Raw genomic sequence first — 12,489 nt, 5'->3', positions numbered from 1 at the left:
TTTTTATTACTGTATCATTACTATTATTATTATAATAGATATGTCATTATTTTAAACTATGACGTAGATTTCCATGATATGCACTTTATATGCACTTTTGTTAGTAGGCCAAATTATCAATAGGTTTTAGGTATCTTAAATTTTTTATTTAACTATAAGAAATTTTACTAGAAGAAATTTTGCCTCTAGTTTTAACCCTTGAGGAGGGCTTTTTAAAACAACATTTTTTTTTTTGAAGTATAAATTTTAATCTTTTTATTTTTTATTTAAACATTTTCAAACAGTTCATTTTTTTAAAAACCCACAAAAAATAAAGGAAAATTACTCTCACACACACTGTATGCACGCATGTTTTTAATTGAAATCAATATTAGCCAAAACAAGCGTTTGTATGGCATGTGTAATAACCATTGCTCAAAAATAAAATGTATCAAATGGACACTTAATTTTTATCCTTAGTTTCAATGTTCTTTCTAGTTTTGCCTTGTGACTTTTGATTTTCTTGGACCACGCAAGCATATTAGCTGTCTAAATGAATCATCCTGTTCCCACATTACTTCCCAAAAGAAAATACACCACTGCAAATAAAATTAATTTCATTGATATGGATTTCAATTGTGTATCAGCTTTCTTTTGTATTTTTGTAATTGTTACAAACAATAGGGGCTTACAAAGTGCATTTGTGTAAGATCTTGCAAAGAATTGTTTTGGATATACAAATAATGAAAGATTATTTGAACATACAACACTCACTTCTGTGGAAGGTTTGCTGCTGGAGCAATCTTACGATTCTGTGAACTCAGACAAAATCTCAAGTTAAAGTATATCATTATCACTCGCCAAATCAATCGCCAGCAAGTAAGAAAAAACATCCATTACTTCTTGACTGGCCCAAAAAAATCATGTGCTTTCTTTACAGTTATGTCTTCTTGGCCTGCAGTGACAATGTTGTTCAGTGAATTGAAGCAATACGTGGAGGAGCTTTGCTTTTTAATAAAGCAACACAAACAACTGATGAATAGAGGATATTACTACCCCATGGGTTCCAGTTGCAGAAAAAAGTGTACAAAATCAAACGTATAAATACAAGCATAATCTTTCACAACTGGTTTATCCAGAAATGGTGAGGGCAACAAAATGGCTTCATTCTAGCGTAATATCCTTTGTTTAGCCTCTGGGACCCTTTTAGAACAGGTTGATGGAGTATGGCCACTAATAACATGACCAGCAGAGAGAAAAGTTGGTTGACCATGAAATTGTAACATTTGAAGGATTCCTATGTTATAACCAGGAAAATTTGGCTACCAAAAGATATGACTACAAACAAAGCACCAGACTGAAACCCTTTGAATGATTGGCGCTAAGATGACATCTTGCAATTTGATCATTTTTCTTTATATTTTTTTAGTCTTAAAACTCTAGACATTTTCAGTCACTTCTATAAACTATAGCCTATTATGCCATGTTTCACTGTTTCTTACTCCAGGAAAGATTTTAAATGCATTTCAAGACTATAAAAAAGGTCCAAGCTAAGAATGTTACCTTTTTTAAATACTTCTTGTGAAGTTTCATTGCCCCAGTGCAAGCTTTTCTGGCATCTAGATTTCCAGTAATGTCATTCAATATCTGGAAAGGATTAAAAACAAAACAGGAGAAAAATGATTTAGACAGAGACAGGCAAAGTTATAAAGTTATAATTGCAATGTTCCAGCACATGCCTACCAGAACTGGATAATTAATTGCATGGAAAATGCTTCATCAGTACCCAACTACTGTTTACTCAGGACTTCAAATTTTATTCAAATCATTAGTAGGAGAATAAAGAGCAAGATTGCACTTTAACAAACGTTTTTATCAAAGAGAAGGGGAAAATTCTTCTAAATCCTTGAGTTTGGTAGGTGAATTTTCCTGCTGCACACCTTCATGGCTTCATTACTCTTAAATTTTTTATTTTTTATTTTTATTTTTATTTTTTTTTGTAAAGGGGAAGAGAAGCGGGGGTGGTCAATCTGTAACACCTATGCCAACCCCACCCAACTCTTCCTCATCCGGATTAAAGAAACTTCAATATTTACTCTCTTTTTTTGTTGAATGCTATTTCCTCACTTGAGTTCTCTACATATTTTTTATTTTCCCCATGAACTGACCTAAAGCAAATCAGCATATTGGAGTTTCTAAACCAAGCTAACCTTGACAACGTCGTCCAGGCCCCGAGCTTCTTGTAGTAGCTTTGTGCTCTTATCTTTTAAGACACTAGCAACAAGGAAAATAGAGATTGGGAGGGGGGCTTCTGAATTCTTTGCTCCATTTTTCATATTTTCCCTTTCATATTTTCCACACTGACGTCTTGACTTTGCTTTACCTTTAGAATCCTCAGCTTTTTCACTAGCTGACTCAGGTTCTTCATACAATAAGAATAAGTCAGGATCGTATTCCAGGGCCCACATCATCTGAAAAGTCCAAACACCATACAATAACTATTAACAGAAATGTCCAATGTGTGATTGCAATTAAAAAAAAGATTATATAACCGTAAACTTAATGCCCAAAAACTATCATAGACACAGATGCATGAACATACACAAATAAAAATGAACAAAAGGAATAAGTGGGAATAAAAGGAGACACAAGCATCTTCCTTTTGCATGCTTAAGTCCGATGGATAAAAGCAATTATAACATACCCCAAGGAATTATTTAACAGAAAACTGACTGACTGGACACTTCTTAGAGCCATATAAATTAGCAATTTTATTTGATGTTATTTGTTTTTCCCCGGCACTAATGTAAGAGGTTTCGGATCAAGTATACATGAGTTTTTGGGGGGCTTGCCTATAGGTAGGCCTAGGACACGATTCACAGGAACAGGGGGAAAAAAATCAAATTCTATGACCACATCGGTAAGCTTAAACAATTGCATCAATATTCTATGATATATTTGTGCCACAAGCATGGCATGCATCTGCATAAATCACAGCTTAAACCTTATATTCTGAACATGTAAAGAGTGATCACAACATAGAGGCAAGAGCATTTGGATGCTCTCAATTGAGAAGCAAGTGGAAGCATAGAGATCAAGTCATAACTCATAAACAATCCCTTCCTACAGGAAAATTTCAAATGACATCACATTTTACTACTTTAGATACAATCTCTTGGCTTTTAATCATGGACCAGTTATATTTAGGTGAAAGATAAGTCTTGAATGATTATCCATGCAATATTTCTGTAACAACTTTCTGTGTTTTCTAAAGAACACTAACCATATCCTTATATAAACTTTTTAAACTTTAATTTAGATTAGACCAAAATAATCAGTAAACAATTATTTAAATATTAGAATCACATCACAAAACATTTGGAAGAGAAACCTGAGATTTAAGAATATTGAAAGTTAAAATTGGTCTTTAAGGAACAGTTTTAAACCCTCCAGACAGGAGTTGAACTCCCAAAAAAAGAAGGACAAAGATACAGTTGAAGTTGAATCCTACCTCCCAAAGGTACAATGAGTCACCGAAAGAGAATTCTCTACGAAACAAAACCATGAGCATCCGAAAAGCAAATAGATAATCACCTCCACCTAGTGTCTCTGTGCTCCAAAATCAAAAGACATGCATTTCTATTACTTTCTTTCTTGAGAACTAAATGAAGGGATGTGCAAGAAATATAATATATATTGTCACAAGGGGAATATTGAACTATTGACATAATACCATAGGATATAGTGCTATAATACAATAAATAAATAAATAAAAACCATTAAATGGCCCTATTTTTTTTATCAGTAAAACATTTTTATTAATGAAGAGGAACTACATCATGTACACAGGGTGTTTACATGAGGTACTCCTAAAGAATTTCAATGTCAGCTTATATTAAAAAAAGAAAGAAAAAGAATTACAATGTTATAGCTGAGAGCTGCATCTACACCAGTTAAAAGCGTAGCAATGGTTGAATTGCTTTGTCTTGGCAGACTATTAATTAAAAAACTATGCTAAAGCACATGATGTCTTTCTTCCTCACCCTAGTTCATATATTATAACTTCAAAATAGATATTGGGCAATAAATTTTTGTTTTCTTACTTTTGGGTAGCATATGAAAGTAAATAAAAACTACAAAGACATTGATTATGAGCTTCCAGCCATATATTCAATTTAAAACATTTGAGAATTCCTCCCATCAATAACTCAACCCCCAAAAAAAAAAAAATCACTTGAAAATATCCCCTAATACTCTTGCCTTTAGTTTCTCATTTAAATTCCGCAGTTCAAGTCCATACAGCCAAAGGAACCTCCTTTGCCAAGAATTTCTCTAAAGCAAGAGAATTATGGTCCTTTCCTTTTTATGCATTTGGGATTCAGTGGATGATGCCAAAGAAGGTGGAAAATATGTTTTTAGTTGGTCCCTGCAGAGCTGTTTTGCTGGCATAAAAATAGCATTACTTGGAATGCTGCTCCTCTTGCTTTATGTGGGCAAGCTGGAGAGAGGAACTGTAAAGCATTGAGACCAAATCTTTTTTCTTGCAAACTTTGTTTGAGTGGTCTACTGTCTTTGGAGTGCTTTCCATACCTATTTAAATTGTAGATCTTATCATCTTTATATTGTAATTTTTTAGTGGCTCTCTTCACCCTGTCTAATTGAGTGTCCTTTCCATTCAATAAAATTTTCGTTTTATGATGGTTTCACAATTGCCCCTGAATGCTGATTTTTCAGCTTATGTTCGGCAGCAATGCTCAAAGGTCAATAATTCTTCCACCAAACTCTTATATCTTTTATTAATAACAATGAGTTACAAAACAACAACTGCAATATAATGTTTATACTGACAGGGACAAAAGCTTTATCAACTGATATATGACATTGATTATGAGCTAAATATAAAGAATGAGAAAACAAAATTTGAAGGCAATACCTAAGTGCTGATGAAGTTTTGGATCTATAACTTGAGTAATTGCAGCCAAATTACTAAGTTGTGCCTCCACTCCAACGGAGCTATCAGTGCATCTGAAATTTCCTCGCTATAATTTTGAAACAAGAACACATATTGTAAGGAACTGGAATTAAAATTAGAGACAAAAACAATTAATCTAAAAAAAATTTCCAGCTCTGGAAGAACAATATGTTAACAGATTGATTATACGGAATGGAACATAGTGTGGTTACTTGTAGACAGAGAATATTTAACTGAAGTACACTAATTAAAGTGAAATAATATGACCTACAAAATTTTCCACCCAAAGCAAGCCATTTTGCATAGTAGGAGATATCTAAATAATAACTAAAGTACACTACTTAAAAGTGAAATATTATGACCAAAAAAAAAATTGTATGGGGCAAAAAAGTACCAATCTGCGCATCAACCGTTCAAAGCACCAAAATGCATCTGCTTCATCTTCAAGAAGAATTATCATGGGGGAGCAGAGGTCACTCATTCCTGCTCAGTATTGTCATAAATTTTAGATAGAAGATCAAATATTGAGTTGCAATAATTATGTAAATTTTTGTTACCTCTTGCTATGCAAGGAAGGAATGTAAATGAGAAGAATTTCAACGAAATATATATATATATATTTAGATAAGAATGCTAGACCCACATGTAACAATATAAGTAGACTACATCAATGATTATTATTCTTCCCTTAATAAACAAGTGAAAGAATCAAAGGTTGTTCCAACTCTTGAACCTTAGAAAAAAAAAACATTACTACGAGTATAATGGAACACAACAGAGAGCTGATATTGGGTGAATATTAATATATATATATATATATATATAAATTTTTTTTTTCCTGATATGCAGTTTATTTAGATACAATGGAAAAAAAATTAAAGGAAAATGGACCCAAATGTGAAAAAATGGTTATTTGGACAATTCTTTCTACCTACTAATAGAGAAAGAGGGATCTAAGGAGCTTCCTGGACCTAATCTCTGATGATTTCATGTCATGAAAATGCCATGAGAGCATGGAGAAACATATTATCAGACCCATTGGCAAATGGACCCCAATTTGCAAATCATGTTTGTCATTACTTTTCCATTCAAATGTTATGATTAAACAAGTAGCATTTAGCATTGTAAAGAAGATGATCATGCTAGATTTGTAGACACTTTATACTAAAATTAGTCCACTAGATATGTGTCCCTAGCCATAGATGTTGAAAAATTATTTCATAACATTTCAAGCATGTAATAAACGGTATTCATATCCAATAATTTTCACTCTTTTATGGTGCAAACATCATATCTACTCAAACCCATGACAATTTAAGCTACAGGCTACAGTCCCTTATTGAACAAAGTTAATAATTACTTGGTGGCAAAGCTAATGGTAGTGGAGAATGGAGATCATGGCAATATAATGGATCAAGCAGATTTCCAACAAAGCAATGTGACTCATCATTTGATTGAAAAAGCCCTTAAAGACACATTAGCTATCCGTTTGAATCACCCACCTTGACAATAACCGACATCTGTATCTATCCAGGCATAAACAGCAAGAATATCCCAAAGTTTTGACAAGTTTTCCTGCTTCTCGTAAAACACCAATGTCCGATCAGTCCGAACCACATCAAGACCTGACATTAATATTAAGCCAACCAGAAAATTCATCAAAAAATAAATCTATGAGTACAAACATGCTCTTATAAATAAATACAACAATGCTTTAATTTACTATATGCAAGTAAATTCCAAATAAACATATTGCAATGGTTTTACACCAAAAATAAATCAATGCTCAAACTTCAAACAACTAAGAACTACAGCATTACAAGCAGAAAAGATTGACAAACTTGGTGATTCATATGCAATCTTGATTTGTTGAACAGTAATTTAATTTCATTGGCACCAATTACACCCACATAAGAAATGAAGGTCAAATGCATGCTAATTAAATCAAATTTGGAAATCTGTACAAAAACTTTAAATCATAAAAAAATAATAAATAACCATTACTACATCCATCCCACAATGAGTGTCACTTATGAAAAAAAATGCACATTTTAAGGAGGTTCCTTAATTGCTTCAGTAATTCAAAATATTTGTATGTGCTTGCCATTGTATTATTATTTATTATTGTAGTTAAGTATAGATGAATAGTGGAAGCTTCAAAATAACAATAAAAAGGGAACATCAAATTAAACTTTGACTTTTTGACATGGGACAGACATTACCAAACAAGCAAAATTGGAAAAGTAACTGATTATGGGACAAATGAAGTAATACAAAGTGATCACAGAATAAGTAATTGAAACAACTCAAAAAACATTGAAGCAAAATTGCAAAATAAGAATGACAGAAATTCTCTAGAAATAAATTGACATTTAAATTTCATAGCACAAATTTAGCAAAAGAGAGTTGAACACTGGAAGATTCCAGGCAACTAGAATTTATGCTGAAAAGACTTTATTGAGATTGTATTTTCTTTCAAATTGTAACAAAGGATTTTAGATGACAATCTCATCCCCAAGATGCATTCATCTGAGATCAATTTATGATCATCACCAATTGAAATGTCTAATAATAATGTTCCATATAATAAGCACTTTACATGCTAAATCAATCATCAAAATGCGAGCTTATGCAGAACACAATAGACATGAGCATTTAATTAAAGAATACCACCAACCTATTTGATGCAGAGTCAGCATCCACTGGATTGCTTTCTTATCCTTCACTGTTTCCAAACCATTGCCTCTAACATTTGCCCCACCATTGTCATCAGGAGGTAAAGCCTGTCCCTTGTCTGGGTTTGTTTCTAAAAGCACTAATGGATCTTGAATGGGTTGACCATCTTCAGTGATTACGGGTGCTGTGATAAATCTACCACTTCCAACTACAGGAAACATTTGGCTGCACTCTTCCTTCCACCTAGCATATTGCATTCTGAAGGAGTAGAGACATAAGATTTACGAAATCAATGGTCTCTAAATATCAGCAGATGGTACGGCAAACTTTGAACTCTTTATATATATATATATATATATATATATATATTGAATGCTTAAAGGATAAAACTTACAGTGGATCCGAAAATAACAGAATAATAACCTTAAAAAAAGGATGCCTATGCTATAGGTGTAAATAATTGTTAGTTTTTTACAGGTTAAGACTGATAATAATCACCTGTGCTTTTGTCACATTAATTTGATTGTTTGGGAAAAAAAAAATAGTTTTAAATCTAAATTGATGATTATCTCTTGAAAAACATAGGAAAAAGGGAATATATTATCTAGCACATAAAAGAGGACAATTAAATGGCCCAAAAGAAAATTGAACTTAATCACTCATTTGATCCTTCAAGCAACAACAACCTTAAGCTCTCCCTAACCCTTCCCCATTAATTCCCCCATGTGATATAATTTATAATTAAAAGAAAAGAAAGAAACTGAGTTACCCATTACAAACCTTAAGAAACTAAATTTTGGATTTCATGGAAAAGGAAATTGGACTACCTTCGACGTTGCCGTATCTGCTCACGTTCTTCAAATGTACTCTGAGGATCATAACAACCAAGTAGAAATTCCCATACTTCTCCTCTAATTGATGGATGTACCCCCTAATTTGGAAAATAATTATGATAAGCATCAACCCTCACAGCTTCGTTTCCTTTATGAATGGAAAAACAAAAATGAACTCATGAAAAAGAAAATATCTACAAAATGAAGAAATAGAGAAGATTCCGTAAAAGGATTGCTCAAGTACACATATACTATTTGGGACAAATAGTAAACAGTTATTAAATCATTAAACAACTATTTGGAAATGATGAATTCAATTAAAAAAAATTTATAACACGTCTTCTCAAATGTGGGCCTAGAATTCCCCCCTTAATAAGTGGGGCCCAACTCATGGGATTTAATATTTTAAGTGGAGGTATTTTTTTTTTCTATGGCTCTAATTCTATAGTTACTATTTGTCCCCAAAACATGAACAATTAGGAAAAGGAGAATTTAATCATGTAACCATTATTAAAACAACTTCCATAAAAATGATTCAAAAGCTTTATTGAGACCCTTAATGAATTACATTGGGTGTTTGTTCATGTAAGACAAATTTATAGATTTTACAAAGCAATTGAGCTCCATATTGATAACATCTACCTCAAGGGTGATTAATTTATAAATGACATAGGTTTTAGCCACAACACATGAAAGGAACATTATCATGGTGAAGAATATCTAGGTGATTTTTTCCTTCAACATAAAAAGAAACACAACTTAGAATGAGTATAAACTGAATTGGCAAAACAACTTCAAACTTCATTTAGGGCTGTCAGAACAAAAGAACCAAGTCAAGTAGTCCAGGTGCATAGAAAATCAAACGGAATAATAATAAAATCAGATATGTTATATAGAGCAGCTGTTAGAAATTTTAGTGACAGAGTGGTCAGATGATAAATGTAGCCTAGACAAGATCGATAAGATAGTTAAGTTGAATGACTAGGAAATTAGTTAATAATATCATTATTACACTTTATTAGCTTTTCCAACATTCTTTTAACATTTGTATATTTAGAGATATCTTTGTTCTTTACAACTTTTGCTCATATATCAAATACAATATTTGCCTATCCTAATGAATTTACAAATGCACTTTTTTCAAGTAACTATTTTAGAAATTTGTATTTAGATGAAAGACTAGTAGTGACACCGCAGCAGACTACAGCACACTATATTTATGACTAATTAAGGAAGCAATGCTTATTACTGCAAGTGTTTAGGGAGGTCATGAGGGCCAAAAAAGGAAGTATAATCATTATGATAAGCACAATCATTTATTAAGTAAATTACTTTGACTTGATAGTATCTCCAATTCCGAGGGTTATTGAACTCCTCAACCTGATTAGTAAACTTTACATGGGCAAGGAGCGTGCAGAAAGGTGGTCAACTATGCCAGTAGGAGCAACAATATGTTTTGAGGCATTCATATTATCCAATGCAACGATCTTCGGATCAAATGGCATCTTCCCCCACAAGGGTTTATATTATAAGAAAGCAGATATCCCTTAAGAATCTGCAAGTCATGTTTACCTATCCAGGAAATTTATTTTAGAACAGGAAAAAAGTGGCTATATTATCCAATACGAAGGGAGTAAGTTTGTTAATTCCACAGTTCAACTATCAAACCTGATTTAAAGAGGAGATTTTCTGGGCTTCTCAAGATACTATATTAATCTTAAACATCTTTTTTTTATAATTTGATAGTTACAACGGGAGGTGTTTTAAACCCTGGACTTCTTTGTTGGGAACATTAGAAAGTGCCAGTTGAGCTACAAAGCTCTTGGCTATTAATCTTATATATCAACTAAGAATGATAGCGATGCTCTGGTGCAAGCTGACTTTCATAGTCTCCAAATAAAATTAAACTTAAACACACTTTTTGGATGGTTTTGAATTATTAAGAGGCACTTACCCCACGATGGATTCGACTTAGAGTCTTGCTGATATCCAGATACCCTTCTGGAGTAAATGCCGCCTGCCATTTCCTTACACTTAATGTTTTACCAGACTGCATAAACGGATTAAAGATAGAAACTTCAGTAATAGACATTGCAAGCAACAGAGAGAAAGTTTCATGAATTTGAATATTCAATCCATTTGTATTACCTAGAGTGAGTGCATCAATATGACTTTACATATAATTCATTTTTTTAAGTAGCATGAAACATCATCAGATTTGTAAAGAAGCAACTCTTGATAGGAGAGATACTGGTTAGATCTTCAATTCAATGCATCACATTTCACAAAGTACCAAGAATGATAGACTTATAAATGCCCATGACTAGTTCGTTTTTTTGGTTCCAACTGTTCAGTCTTACAAATACCCTCTCGTCTATTCCAATGAAAAAAAGAGAAACAAATTCTCTAAATTGGAAGTAGAAACATTGCGAAAACAAGAGCCCTGCCAAGTTTGATCAGTAGTAATTTTAAGGCAACATCCTCACAAGGAAATTTCTCTTTGAATGTCCAGATTAATAACAATCCGATTAAGTATGAAATTGCACACAATCTGAAATATTAAATGAGACCTTGATGAGCCCAATGTCATTATCTCAGAAAAACCTTAACTATATTATTATCATACCTGCCTTCAAACATAGAAGTATTAACAATCTTGTAATTGTTCACGAATCTCCAATTTCAAGAAAAATCATAAATTTCCAACACAAACAAACCAATCTCTATCATTTATTTCCACCTTCCTTAATTCATGCCATGTATATATATGTGTGTGTGTATATGCATATATATCTGAAAAATCCAAAAGGGTATCTAAAAATCCGAATATTATATATGTTGTAAAAAAACAAAAACAAAAAACATACCTTGATTTTGAAGCGGGTCTTTGGAACATCGGTGCACTCAGGGCGGACCTGGTAGTAAGAATCAGCAGGAGTTCCAGGGTCTCTCCACATTTCCAAAAACGCTTCCAGAAAACACAAAAAGTCAAAGAAATTCCTTTGCTTTTCAAAACCCAAAAAAACAAAAAACACCCAGAAGCTGGAACCCCTTGAAAAATGAACAAAAACCCAGAAAAAAGAATTGGCTCAGAGGATGTTTCAAAGGGATCCCAGATCACGAGCTGCTGGTCAAGTACAGGCTCCAATAATATCCAGGAGCATAACCCAAAAATTATATCTATATATTTATAACAAATTTAAAAAAAAAAAAACAATAATTTTTTTTTTTTTTTGGAGAAAGAAAAATAATTATTTGTTGGTTTGGTTATTCTGTTTTTGTTATTGTTCTTTTTTCTTTTTTTTTATTACATAAAATTTAATTAGTTTTCCTCTATTAAAATGGAGTTATGGTGGTGGGTGAGTAGTTGGTGATTTAGTCATGGTCATACAGATACTCATTCTAATGGTGGATTTTACTCTGTCAAAGGAAACGTCCGCGTCCTTGAGATGTTTCCCAGTCCCACCTCTCACTACAACCTCCAACAAGGCCGTTTAACGCGTTAATTTAACGTTCCTTTTTCACATGTCTTTTTTCTTTTATTATAAAAAAATTACTCGCGTATAATTTTTTAGATATAGGATTTAGTGTTAAAGATTTTACTGATCACGCTGTAATTATATGTTTAAATCTAATTAGACAACCCATTTATTGGGTCTAAGGAACTTTTTATTTTTTATTTTTTGGAGAATGGGTCTAAGGAACTAAATATAAAGTTTTACATTTTTTTATTTTTATCATGTGGAATTGGATTGCTTTCTAGTTTTAAGAAGTTGTACCTTTTATTTGGGAAAGATCAAGTCAAGTAGGTTTTTTTGGTTGGGTTTTAGTGTTTTACATAGATTATAGATTTTTATTACTTTGTGGTGGTTGTTGGAAAATTTTAGTACTTAAATTTGATTGGATGGTAGAGAGGGTGGGGAGCGAAGGAGGCGTTGGATCATTAGATTTGACCTGCCATTCATTTATTTATTTCACTGGAACAAGAAAATTGGGATATAGGTACAACAAAAAAGAGGCATGAAATGA

General features: G+C 32.6%; 1 protein-coding gene across 2 annotated transcripts; it reads right to left on the bottom strand.

The window, feature by feature from the left end:
• Positions 1–583: 583 nt before the first annotated feature.
• LOC115954585 (TBC1 domain family member 17-like) lies at positions 584–11,681 on the bottom strand. Of its 2 annotated transcripts, XM_031072483.1 has the most exons (11): positions 11,328–11,681; positions 10,415–10,510; positions 8,455–8,558; positions 7,629–7,885; positions 6,454–6,576; positions 5,346–5,434; positions 4,913–5,018; positions 3,491–3,588; positions 2,190–2,450; positions 1,543–1,626; positions 584–934 (listed from the first exon to the last, which is right to left on the bottom strand). In XM_031072483.1, exons 1-11 carry the CDS (start codon positions 11,415–11,417, stop codon positions 920–922), a joined length of 1,323 nt encoding a protein of 440 aa, XP_030928343.1. In that variant the 5' UTR covers positions 11,418–11,681; the 3' UTR covers positions 584–919. The 2 variants fall into 2 exon arrangements, with proteins under 2 accessions (XP_030928343.1, XP_030928344.1); XM_031072484.1 differs by lacking the exon at positions 10,415–10,510.
• Between the last annotated feature and the right edge of the window lie 808 nt (positions 11,682–12,489).

The sequence above is a fragment of the Quercus lobata genome, chromosome 8 (assembly GCF_001633185.2).
Source record: "Quercus lobata isolate SW786 chromosome 8, ValleyOak3.0 Primary Assembly, whole genome shotgun sequence".
In the NCBI taxonomy this organism is placed as follows: domain Eukaryota; kingdom Viridiplantae; phylum Streptophyta; class Magnoliopsida; order Fagales; family Fagaceae; genus Quercus; species Quercus lobata.
This window is presented reverse-complemented; position numbering and strand designations above follow the sequence as displayed.

Excerpts from the sequence above, each read along its gene's own strand:
- LOC115954585 (XM_031072483.1), bottom strand. The coding sequence starts at position 11,417 with ATGTGGAGAGACCCTGGAACTCCTGCTGATTCTTACTACCAGGTCCGC. Across the intron at positions 7,886-8,454 it reads CAGATACGGCAACGTCGAAG|AATGCAATATGCTAGGTGGA; the intron begins GTAGTCCAATTT and ends CTACTCCTTCAG. Across the intron at positions 5,019-5,345 it reads AACGGTTGATGCGCAGATTG|CGAGGAAATTTCAGATGCAC; the intron begins GTACTTTTTTGC and ends TCAAAATTATAG.